The sequence below is a fragment of the Megalops cyprinoides genome, chromosome 15 (assembly GCF_013368585.1).
Source record: "Megalops cyprinoides isolate fMegCyp1 chromosome 15, fMegCyp1.pri, whole genome shotgun sequence".
In the NCBI taxonomy this organism is placed as follows: domain Eukaryota; kingdom Metazoa; phylum Chordata; class Actinopteri; order Elopiformes; family Megalopidae; genus Megalops; species Megalops cyprinoides.
The window spans coordinates 29,417,649-29,430,449 of NC_050597.1; the positions used below are offsets into that span (position 1 = coordinate 29,417,649).

At 51.0% G+C, this 12,801-nt stretch overlaps 1 protein-coding gene across 2 annotated transcripts in view; it reads right to left on the bottom strand.

Annotated features, from left to right (window-relative positions):
* Positions 1-12,801, bottom strand: part of slit1a (slit homolog 1a (Drosophila)) — a 115,025-nt gene that overhangs the window by 27,188 nt on the left and 75,036 nt on the right. For both annotated transcript variants that reach the window (XM_036546316.1, XM_036546315.1), the window contains exons 10-15: positions 6,101-6,172; positions 4,477-4,548; positions 3,860-3,931; positions 3,501-3,644; positions 1,241-1,404; positions 472-495 (exon numbers count right to left, since the gene is read on the bottom strand). In XM_036546316.1, the coding sequence (XP_036402209.1) occupies positions 472-495; positions 1,241-1,404; positions 3,501-3,644; positions 3,860-3,931; positions 4,477-4,548; positions 6,101-6,172 (548 nt within the window). The remainder of the gene's footprint in view (positions 1-471; positions 496-1,240; positions 1,405-3,500; positions 3,645-3,859; positions 3,932-4,476; positions 4,549-6,100; positions 6,173-12,801) is intronic.

Here is a 12,801-nt window from a genome sequence, read left to right on the forward strand (position 1 = left end):
AACTGGTACAGGAGTGGCATCCTCCGTTCCACCCAGCAGGGCCAGGGGCTGCATTTGGCCATGCAGAAGGCCTGACCTCGACTGCCCTGTCTGAGAAGCGCTGGGGAAGAGGAATCTGGGAGGTTACATTAGTCCTCCAGCAGCAGAAAGAACTGCTGTCCCCTTCTTCTGCTTGGTGGCCCATTATCTGTCTGGCCAGGCATCGCTGTGTTTGAGGCGTTGCCACAATGGTGTGGCGGGTGACCCAGGGGCCATGCACTGTCCAGACTGACCGCTGTACCTCTTTCAAGCCCCCCCCCTCCCCACCGGCTTACGATGGAAGTTAAAAGTAAAAAGTAAAAAGAAAAAGGTCAAAGCAAGGCAGAGTAAGGTAGACTGAAATGAAAAGAAGTGGTGGGGGATGGAGATGGAAAGAACGCTTAGAGCAGAGAGAAAAACAAACAGAAAGTAAAAGACACACAAGTTACTCACCTGGGATGAAGTACTGCTCCTTGGCTGTGAGGAAAAAAAGCAAACAAAGGAACACCATCAGTCAGAGCAGGGGATGGTCAGCTGACTCTACACTGTGTATGTACACGTGTGTGCTATTAACATGAGTGTTCACGTGGCGCCCCTGTGAATCTGATCAGAAGGCGCCGCTTCGGCCATCCGCGGGATACCCGCAGCCGTTTGCTGGGGTGTCAGCATTCGGATGGGATTAGAGTCGGCAGGGCACGAAACCGCAGCAGAGCAGGGGCTGCCAGCCTGCTAAGCCCCCCAGAGTACAGGGAGGTAAGAGGGAAAAGCGCCGCGGGCCGGAGAGAGAGCGGCCGCCCCCCCGAAACCCGATCCCCCCCTCGGGCTGGGGTGGTGATGTCAGCGTTTAACGGTTTCCACGCGAAGCCAGACACACGATGTGTTAATGCGCTAATAAAAACGAGAGAGAGAGGGGGAAGAAAGAAAAAGCAGAGACAGAGGGCTGAGGGAAAAAAATCAACAGCTCTGAAATTGAAGGCCCCTGGCAAAAAAGGCGCTGGTAGAGTACTACCTCCCCGTCCGCCCCTCTTGTGCCAGCTACTGCAAGAGAGCGGCCCTTCCACAGACAGGACGGGGGGGTGGCAGTGGGGAGCAGATTTGGCTCTACTCCTGTCTGAAGTGCTATTGATTAGCCTGAGGCAGGCTGGCAGCCCTTACTTTTGAGGCGGAGGGAGATCTCTGACTGGGCCGTGGAGCACCAGGCAGAGGGATACGGCATACTCACAGGAGCAGCGGAACTTCTTGCTCTTGATCTGGCCGATGCGCTTGTTGGCGAGGCGGCGGGGGCTGGCACAACGCGCCCCGCTGGTCTCGATGGGGTTGGAGCGCAGGTAGTCCGCCAGCCACTTCAGGTTGCAGTCACAGATGAAGGGGTTCTGGGCCAGGTGCCTGGGTGGAGGGGGCGGGGGGTCGGGGGGAAGGGAGGGAGAGAAAGAGACAGAACATAAACTCCAAAAACCGCTGCATGCCTGTATTCCCCCGCAAGTGCATTCAGCAACGTCCGTGGCAGAAAAACGCTGCTCCACATCACAGGTGATCCACACGTGTCCAGATGCATGACAATGCTGCTACACTGAGGGAATGCTCAGCAACCTCAACAGCTGTCAGAGATTCTATGAGTAATAACTTTCAGTTATACTTGACTGCGTGTGTTTAAATCAGCTGAACTCCTAGTTGAAAAAAGTACCTCAGATGTTCAATACAAAATCTAACGAGTACATTTTATGTGAAAACATGAAACATATATCTCTAAACATATATCACAACAGTCCTGAGCGCATAATTATCAAAAGTTGCCTCCATATTAAAGAATATACTCAATTTCACAGAATCCTCAACAAAATATGAACAAAACTGCATACATGGCAGGGTCATACTGTAAATGCTTTCATATATTCAGTGTAATTAGACACATTAATGATAAAGCGCTTGACATGACAGATTTTGCATTTAAAATACATGGCTTTTTTTGAACGGTCATACATTTTGCACAGCCTCTGCTGCAACACTGAGGTTAACACTCTTCTTTTAAACGTTCCTGCTTTTGTAGTTATGCTGCGTTTCCACTGTCTTCACAGACCTGTTTGCTGCAGTAACCTGTGTGCAGCGCTCCTGTTCTCTGCTAACCCGTGGTTAAAAAGGTGTCGCTGTGTTTATCTGTGCGGTGGTGTCCGAGCCGCGTTGGCAACGTGTGGCTGCTCTCATCTGAAGCACGCGGCTAATTTCAGAGTGCAGAAAACAGTGCACGGAAGGGGGTCAGTGTTTATTCTTACTCGCTATTTTTACCGCTTTCTGGGAATTGTAGGTAAATATAGACGCTATTTTGGCTTGTTTGGACTCGGCTGCCCCCAGGCCCTGCGTCCAGCTGACCCTGTAGTCCATACGCTGGCCGTGGAAGCAGCAGGGGAGGGCTGGTGTCAGGTGAGTCGGGAGATGAATGGCTGCCACCTGGGGTGTGTGTGTGTGTGTGTGTATGTGTGTGTGTGTGTGTGTGTGTGTGTGTGTGTGCGCGTGCATGCACGTGTGTGCGTGTGTATTTATGCCTGTGTGTGTGTGTGTGTGTGTGTGTGTGTGTGTGTATGTATGTGCGTGTGTGTAAGCATGTGCAAGTGATTGTGTTCGTGTGTGTATGCAAATGTGTGGCCTACACAGCCAGCTGGTGCGTCATCGCCGACGTGGAGGGGGCTGCATTTCAGCTTGAACATGCCCATCTTTCCTGGACACAGCACTGGTTGAGGCGTCACTGCCGGGAAGAAGTAAAAGCTTACCACCAAAAAAAGGCAGCGGGGTGCTCTGGGCATCACAGGCTGTGTCGGGCCGCGCGGATACATGACTGCCGCTGTCATAACACACAGCGTGTGGCCCCGGCTCACAGCGCTAAGTTTTGTTACTGAGCTACCGTTACTGTGCTGGAGGAGTGCAAACTCTCTGACGCGTTTGATCGGCCCGCGGGGGATCCCAAATTATCCTGCTGAAAGATTGATGTTGCACTTTAGCACTGGGTGTCGTTCCTGCGTTATTGGGGAGGACGCTGGCGGAAACAGAGCGTGCTGGTTAATGATTTATGCCTTATAGAGACACCACAGCGCGTGGGTGGGTTTCCCTCTGAGTATAAGTACAGGACTTGCAGACCCCTCTCAATCTGAGATGTTGTTATGTGTGTGTGTGTTTATGTGGGTGTGCGTGTGTGGGTGTGGGTGTCTTTCATTGAGTTTGTTTATGTGTATATGTGTGTTTCAATGTATGTTTCAGAGTGTGAATGACTATGCTTGAGTGTGTGTATGTCTTTGTGTCTGTGTGTGTGCATGTGTATGTGTGTGTACATGAGTGTGAAAGTTTGTGTGTGTTTCAGTGTGTGCGTATGTATGTGTGACTCAGTGTGTGTGTTTGTGTGTGTGTGTGTGTGTGCACGTGTGACTCAGTGTGTGTGTGTGTGTGCCTGCTTGCGTGCAAGGGCAGGATTGTCAGGATTGCCACACACTCACAGGGTCTGGATGGCGCGCAGTGAGCTGAAGGTGCCCTTGGCCAGCGTCTGGATCTTGTTGTCATACAGAGAGAGCAGAGACAGGTTCTGTAGGTCCTGGAAAGCGTTGGCACGGACACAGTGGATCTTATTGGCATTCAGCAGCCTGGGGAGAGACAGCAAGGACGAGAGGACGGAAGTGGGAATGAGAAAGAGAAGGAGAAGTGTCACAGAGAACAGAAAATCAAGCCTTTTTCATCTAGTGTTCCTTTCTCTTACACCCTTGTTCATGTCTCAGAGCCACAGTAATGTGCTAATTGTATATGATGTACAAATTGCAGTTCCCCACAAACCGCCCCATTTCCCCTCTTGTATACTCACAACAGCTGCAGGGCGTACAGCCCATCAAACACACCCTTGGGCAGCTCCGTGATCTTGTTCCCATACAGGACCCTGCGAATCACACAGTCAAAGGTCAGAGGAATCTACCTGTATCAAAACTCGAATGAATCTGCTTGCTTCAAGAGTCAGATGGATCTTCTTGTTTCTAAACTCAGATCAAACTGGTCACGTACAGATAACCAGTTCAACGTACAGCACGTATGTAAATGCATAATGTGGTTCAGTAGAACACATTTGGTGTAGTTTGAGAGTTGCAGGTCTGAAACCCAGGCTGTTGAACAGGGCTCTTAACCTGGATTACGGCAATACATTACCCAGCTACGTAAAATATGTCAAATGTAAACTACCTAAAGCCCCAACAAAAAGGGAAAATAAAGTATGAAGTATTTAAAGTAATGACATGAGCGTGTGTGTGTGTGTGTGTCACGGCCTGTATACTGTAGCTGATGCTTTTTTTGATAGTCCCACAGTGACATGTCAAAAATGTCACTGTGCGTGGGTTGGTACAGGTGCCATGGACAGAGCCCAGACAGGTAATCTCACACACACACACACACACACACACACACACATACACACCCACTGCCAGCACTCACAGTGAGTTGAGAGAGCGCAGGCCCTGGAAGGCATCGGGAGCGATCTCGGAGATCTGGTTGTTGCTCAGGTCTCTGTAGAGGGAGAGAGAGAACAGAACAGATGCATTGTGGGAGGTCTGACCCTGCGTTGTCCTACTCCTTTGACAGATGTGCCGGTGGCACGTGGCAGAGGGCAGAGTGGGCAATGGGACGAGTGTGTTGATGGGATGAGCTCAGCACCTACTCAAGGGACGACATACTTTGTGAACCGATTGCTCTCAGGGAGCAGCCCATGGCATTCTGGGAAAAGGCCTGAGGGGGCGGGGCCTAAGTGCCCTATCAGTGCATCTCGCAGACGCTCTGCGGTCCACGGTATTGATGAAACCAGACCGCGAATCAGGCTTTAATCACACCCATAGGCCCCCTGCCTCTGCCTCTATTACAAACCAAACCGCTGTGGAGTGTCCCCTGGCTGTGGAGCTGCCAAAGGGGCTTGTGGGTAGTGTATGAGACTGTGGAGGGGGGTGGTTGTCAGTCACGGCCGCAGACAGGAAGGAGAGAGAGCAGCGCTCTGTAACAGGCAGTGTCTGCCCTAAAAGGAAACTACCAAAGTAAGAAGAGGTAGGTCTGCAGTGTGGGCCTGTTGTGGGAGGACATGGACAGGGTGATGTTTCCTGGATGTGACAGGAGTGTGTGTGTGTGTGTATGGCGGGGGGGGGGGGGCTCACAGGGGGAGCCTTGCTGACCCCCCACTCTGTTGTGACAGTGCTCGTCAGACACACTCCTGCAAGAGCGGGTCAGATGGAGGTCGTCAACACGAGAACCATTCGTCAAGAAAAGGCGCTGGGAGCGCGTTACGAGAGAAGAGGTCTAGAGGTCCGCACCTGCACTGCGAGCCCACGGACCTGCATGCTTCTGCCAATCACCTATATATAAACCCCCCGGTATGCGCAGGAAGGAGCCCGGAGTTGGGGGGGCCGGATTTTTTGGCTTCCGAGGGCCAGCGGAGGCCCGCGGGGTCCGTGAGAGAACAGAGGCAGCTGAACAAGCAGGAAGGAGGGGATTTCATTTTTATTTGTAGGTTAAGCAGGCCGATCCACTGGGCCACCCTGACGAGGTGGGGGGTGGGGGGTGGGGAACGGAACGCAGGGGGGGCGGGCCAGGGCTGATCTCCTCCTTCCTCTCCCAGGCCGTTGGAGCGCTTTGAATATCTCAGCAACACCTTTCCAGCGATGGGGTGCAGGCGTATATCTGTGTGTGTGGAGACAGCGGCTCGCAGCCTTGCTAAGCGCCCCGCCGTGCTACACCTACGCGCCGTGGGAGCTGGACACTCGGGCCCCAGGCTGAAAATAAAAACCTGGCAGTAGTAACTGCAGGGCTGTGATTTACGCATTCTGGGCACCGGGCGCATGCAGTGTGGTTGGTTGCGGTCGGCCGGAGCGGTCGAAATGCCACCGTGTCTGCCAGCGGCATGGCAAGCACAGGACTACAAGCGCGACGGCGACCGAGGTGGTCAGAGTGCATCGGGTGCATCGTACCCCTCCCCCCGCGCCTCCCCACCCCGACCCTGTCACGTGTTGACCCGTTTACAGGAATAGCGGTTCTGAGGGTGCGGTAGAGACCTGTGCTGGTCGGGGTCACTCACATTCTGCGGAGCTTCTTGTAGGGGGAGAAGGCTCCGGGTGGCACAGACTTAATCCCATTCTGTTCCAGTCGACTGCAGACAGAAAGAAGGAGAGAGAGAGAGGGAGAGAGAGAGAGCGAGAGAGAGAGAGATAGAGAGAGAGAGAGAGAGAGAGAGAGAGAGACGTGAAAAAAATGTTAAAAAAATTCAGACATATTACTTTTTGAAAAAATGTGCTGAAATCACTAAAGAATCATTAAATATTGTTACAATTGAAACAGTCCTTCCAATAAAGCATTTGAATTTGACAGAGAAAAAAGTGACCATTATACACAGAACCAAATCCACTCATAAAACAATCTCTTCAGTATCTTTCATTTCATCTTTTCTTATCTTTTCTCCTCCACCCTTCTCCATCTGGGTTCTGTGTTTAGCGTCTTAAAAACACTTTTGTGTGTGAGACTGACAGATAGAGAGTTCCATTCACTTTCCTGCTCAAATTTGAATATGAGGGAGATGCAGACTCCCAGACAACACGGAATTCCATGGCAACAGGCCTCATTAAACTGACATCACTCTGGCCTGGACCCTGTAATTGGTCAGGTGTTGCTCATTTCCTCTGTGTACAGTATTTACACAATGTGTTGGAATGTCAGTGATGATGAATGAGAGGAAATGGAAACGATATCTTTCCTCAAACAGGAAGCTTCATTTGCATACTTGTTTGACTTGGGGGGGGGGTAATTGCTTTGCATCTGTGTTTTTGGGACCCGCCCCGCACCTCCCTGACCGCAGTGCTCCCCTCTCTCTGTTGCGGTCGAGGTGAGGATTTCATGACTGTTCAAGACCTGCTCTTGATGCGCCTCCCGGCGTTTGATCATAAGCCCTCTGACCCTTGCGGCTCTCACTCTCCCCCTCTCCCTCTCTAGTCATCGGATTCGCCTGGGAGGCTGTTGCTCTAACCCTTTTTTTATTTCCACCGAGTGAGTTCAGTCATAACAGGACTGCTGAAACAATAAACAAGACCAGAGGAAACAGACAGAGCAGGGGAGGAAAGAGAGAAGAAGGGAGCGAGAGGAAGAGGGAGAGGGAGGGAAAGAGAGATGGGGAGGGAGGGAGAGAAGGAGATCGAGAGGGGGGGGGAGGAATGAAAGGAAGAGAGAGAGAAAGAAGGACAGTGAGAAAGAGAGAAGGAGAGATAAAGAGGGAGAGAGAGAGAGAGAGGAGAGAGAGGTGTCGGTGCAGCACTCGGACTTGGCGCTTTGGGGCTGCGGGTTCGTTAAGTGGCTCTGTCAGCGAGGCTAAGCCGTGACTTCAGCCCTCTAATCCCTACACCTCCCCGCCTGGCTGCCACAGAAGACCCCACTCTCTTCTCTCCCTCCCTCCCTCCCTCTCTCTCTCCCCCTCCGCTCCACTCTGTCATATTCAGAGATGGGTCGCCAGACCCCTCCTCCATGCTGGGAGGTGGGGGTTGGGGGAGGGGGGTGTTCTTCAAATTCAGCAGTCACCAGAGCTGTTGTTGTGAGCTTCCGAGGCCCTGCTCCTGAAGAATACAAATACAGACTCAGGTCACTGGGCCGCTGAAAGCCTGGCACTGAGAATACAAACCAGCAGCGCCGAGACCTTTCAGAACTTTCATCACCTCCTCCTCCCAGGTCTGGGACTATGTAGCGATTGCTAGTTGCCCGAATGTCTCAGTGACATTGCTGAGGACAGTAAGAAAACCATCAGATTGTTTTCGGTTGTGTTTTTGAGTCTTTTTGCTTGCAGGCCGTCAGTCCATGGTGGAAGTGAATATGCCACACACAATTAATTTTTCAGTTTAATCAGGTCCAAGCATAAGCCAGCCTTCCCACCCAGCTCCCCTCACCCCCCGCCTCTGTCCACCTGTCTGTCTGTCTGTGAACGCATGGATGAGAGGGGGGGGGGGGGGGGGGGGGGGGCTGGCGTATTGGGGAGCTGTTCCCAGCTGCCGGACGTCACAGATTGTACTTATTAATCACATGTGCGGCGCTGGCGGTCAAGCGCGATCCGTTCACGGCGGAAACTTTGGGAATTGCAGCCCTAATCAGCATCAGATGTGCTGGAAAAATCCAGGGATGCAATAAAGGTTTATTTTCTCGTGCTCTGAATATCCCATTAGTGGCTGCGTGGGGCTGGCTGTATTTTCAGGGCTCCGGTTAATGGGCTGCCTCGTGATTTTTTTTTTGTCTCTCTAGTGCGCGGGCCGAGCGGCCAGCTGCCTCCGAGGCTCCCGCTCGATCCCCCTCCTAAGCCTTATTAAGGCAGAGATTTTAAAAGCTGTGAACTGACCTATAAATAAACAGCATTTCGCCGGGCACGGCGGGGGCGAGGCGCAGGTCCGGGGGAATGGCGGGCGGGCCCCCTCTGCCCCCGGGCGGAGCTGGTACGGCTGCGAGCGGCGTGCACATCCGCGAGCCAGCACTACTTTCGCTGGCTGCGTGGGAATAAAATAGAGCCATCACATTCACACCAGTGATATAGGTTAACCCCTTCTTCGCCGGTTCCTACTGTGGGCGGGGGCTGTCCCCATGATACCTAGAGTCACATCCCCCATCCCCCGCCAATAACACCCTTTGGAGCAGGATGAGAGGGCATGTTTCTCGCCTCAGAAGTGAGCGCGTGGCTCTCCCGTTCGTTGCGGATGATGCGGCGGAGGGGACGAATGCCAGAGGGCCATCAATCGCACCCCGCGCTTTCCCAGGGATGGGGAGGGGAGGTAGGCTGCCGGGTCCCGGGGAGGGCCTGTGGCCACGCTCAAGTGCATAGCAGGATTGTGTGTCTCTAAAACTTCACAGTCCATGTGTCTTCATTACCTCCCTCTCACGGACATCCCGCCCGGGGGAGCCGTGAAAGAGGAGAGTGGCATCAGCACTACACAAAAAAAGGAAGAAGAAAAGCTGAGTCTTCTGTCGGAGTATGATCATGGGGCTCCCTCTAAACTCCCCAGCTACTTCAGGCCTGGGGTTATGTCTGAATGCATCAAATACCACCATTCCAAAAAGCAGGAATATCGTGACCGGGCAAACAAAAAAAGATTGATTTTAGTCAAAATTTAAGGGAATCTGTTTTTATTCGACAGAAATCTATAAACGAACCTTAGACCAAAAATATCAGTGTGAAAGCGCTTCTCTCCACGGGCTAAATTTAAAAGACTTTGTGCCGTGAGCCTGCTGGTTTAAAGCTGTGAGTAGAGTCAAAGACTACAATGATTTATGTTTCAGTATGTTTATGTAACAAAACCTATAAAGCGGGCAGAATATGATACCAATGCATTCGACTGTAGATTCCTGACTTCTTGAATTTATTTACTTTACCTAAACCACATACCGCTAGTGTGCCACATGTGACAGGACAGAGAATGATCACAAGTGAGGTTCTAAATACATCAATCTCACAAGGAATCTGAATTACAGTGTTACAGTATTAAACATTTTGAGTTATAGCATTATAGTGTTTTCAGCACCCCAGCAGGATTCCTCTGTTGTCCGTCACAAATCCTTCTGCAGGACTGAATGCATCTGGCTGCAGTGCTGGAGCAATGCAATTTGGATTCTTTGGATTGCAGCAATTCCAGACCACAGGCAACAGAAACAAAATTCCTGTGGCAGTCATGTTCCAGTCTTAATATATACGTGTGAACTGGCCAGAGTTTGAATGGATTTACTGCGATGTCACTGTGGATTTGTGTCTCTAGTCTGAGTCAGAGCGCTTTAGTTCTTTGTGAATAAAACCCTGTAGAAAGGGTCAATGTGCTGGATCACACACCTGTTACATCCTACAACATAGGCCCTGGAGTGTGTGTGTGTGTGTGTGTGTGTGTGTGTGTGTGTGTGTAGAAATGCAGCAAATGTAAATGAGTATTCAGGCCTGTGAGGGTGAGTTTGTATGTGCACATGTACTACATTTTTTTTTGTGTGTGCATGTGTGTAAATGCATGAGAATAGATGTGTATGTAGATGTGTATGTGTGTTTGAATGCCTGTATGTGCATGTGCATGTGTGTATGCGTGTGTGCGCGTGTGCGCACATGAACGCATGTGTGTGGGTGAGTATGTGTGTGTGTTTATGTGTATGTGTACGTGTGTTTGTGTATATGAGTATGTGTGTAAGTGTGTGCGTGTGTGTGTGTCTATTTGTGTGTGCGTGTATGTCCACGCTTAAGAGGAGGTCACAGCCAGAGTGACACCCTAGCTCTTGGATCGATCGCCGCATGACCTGCGCGTCTTGTCCTGACAGGAGGTCAGGTGATAAATCCCGGCGCTTAAAGGTGGCAGATTGGAATCGATTGTGGTGAGGACAGAAATGCTTGCATTTCTACATGCAGAGATTGATCCCTCAGCCCCTCAGACCTGCAGCAGCTAGCTTCAATCAACCGTGAAAAGAAACAATCTTCTAAAGTAGCCCCCCCCCTCTGGGGTAATCGATGTGGCTTGTCCCTGGCTGTCGGCTGTAAGCGCGGGTCTGAATAAATTGGAAGCCATAATGCCATTAGCCATTCACCCTGACGGTGTCGCCGGGCCCAGGGAGAGGCGGCGGTGCCCGCCATGCAGGAAGAGCGTGGGAAATGGTTTTGGCCTTCATCACCGCCTTCATCCCGCTCCGCAACAGCTCGACACAAAGGCGACACCGAGAACAGCGAGCCCGTTGACAGAAACGTCTCGCTGTGCGATAAAAGACTCTGCGTCTATTAAGGAGTGAGAAAATGGGAGGGTGTGCAAAACAAGAAGATGAAAGGAAAACATTGCTGCGTGCCGTCAGAAATGTGACGAGTATGTAAGACTGTGCATGGCTCGTTAGCGCGGCACACAGCAGTCCTCAGCTTCAGAGAGTCGCCTGGCATGACTGAGTCTGAGGCTGCTTGTAAGAACTACTCCTGCGATGGACAGTTTAAAGAGCACTGGAGGTTATTAATAGCAACACCTGACATGATCCAGTACAAGTGTAAGTGAACCTTTCTTTTTTTTTTCCAGGAGTCTTTTGACCACTTTTTCCCAAGGAATAATTTTTTTCACTTGGCCCTAGTTTTTACATTTTTTTTTTTACATTTTTTTCTTATAAGAAGTAAGGCATTATAAGGAACAAGCTTTGATTGATTGATTGATTTTCTCATGTAAGAAAAGCCCCACCCCCCCGTCTGTGCCAGTACTGAGGAGAGGTCCACAGGGCATGGTGACTGCGAATTTTGAGGCTGGGTCAGATATGAGTCTGAACACTGGGATGCGAGGGCCTAATGCCTGTGTCTGATCCAGGTGTGGTTACGGGTGGTCCGCTTCACACTCCAGTCTGAACGGGGCACTGGGGCCCTTGAGCGCAGACATAAATCCCAGCATCCCTCAGTGATCCCTCTGCCATTATGAGCGGAGATGAGTGCCTGCACGCCTCTCAACACTTCCTTTGTATAAGCATCCATTTCTCACTCTCTGCTGCAGCCTCACATTAGCGTGCTGCCAGGGGTCCAACAGGGAGTGCTTATTGATTCCATATATCAGGGCCAGAGCTTGCCAGAGAAGCTGGGCTCAAGGCAGGAGTACGGGAAAGCCAGACAAGCCTCCGGCCCCTACAGCCAACGGAGAGGAGATAGATGGTAAGTACGGCAAACACATTCATCACCAAGGGAGAGGAACTCCCTGTCAGAGAATGGTGGAAATGGAGGAGATGGCTTCTAAATGAGCAGTTTTTTTTCCCCCACAGAAACTTACTTCCTCTTCCCACAATGCACCGTGAAGGCTACAGCTGACTGAGGAAACTTTCAGATGAGCGAAAGAGCAAATATCGATCTCATTCCTCAGCTGGCGGCATTCTGCACGTTCTGGCCTCAGGGCCTGACATTGAGATGAGAGAGAGGGAATAGGCTCTGTGTCTCCTACAAGCGCTGGACCCTTTTTGGGGCAGAGACTCTGATACAACTCAGCCAAAAAGCTGTGAGAGGAGTCTAAAATTAGACATTACTTTAGATGGGTAACAGTTTGGCAGTTGAGGAAAGGGTTTCAGAAACGCTGTCTTTCAAGCCTCCGTGTTTCGGCCCCGATGTGACCAATCCCATGAGGGAAGGCCAGGGCCCGACAGAGGTGCAGCCAGCTGTTTGAATCAAATGCAATGCTGCGGCGACCTCCATTACGCCTAAGATCCTCAAACCCCCCCTCAACCCCACGTCTCACCACATCACGGAAAATAGGTCAGGTTATTAAGGAACACTCAAGCTGTGCAGATATTTTTAAATGGGCTCTTCTCGAAAGCTAAAATTCAGAAACGAGTTCACTTTCATTTTCCGATGTCCCCTTAATGAGAGTTTGAGGCAAAGTACCACCAAAGTCGAGGGAAGTTGCACTTTCTCTCCTTGCGGTAAAGTTATCCCCATGCAGTTCATATCTCTGAGGCACTGCCTTTGGTCAGAAAGATGCAAGTCTGTCTAACATGATCTATGAACAAACTACTATGCTTTGTCAAAGATAAACCTATTTTAGCGTCAGTGTAACTGAGTTTATAAAGTTACCATTGTCTCTTCAAACCACCAGTGTCCCAGTACACCACGCATGCACCTATTGGAGTATTGGCGTGGAGGATCTGACTTCATCCAAGAAATATGCAGGCACCCTGATGAGTGACAGGGTGTCTGAGAGTGGGGAGACATACCCACCTCATCCCCAGCAGAACTAAGCCAATTAAATCACTGCCATAGGCTCCCGATCACTGTTGACT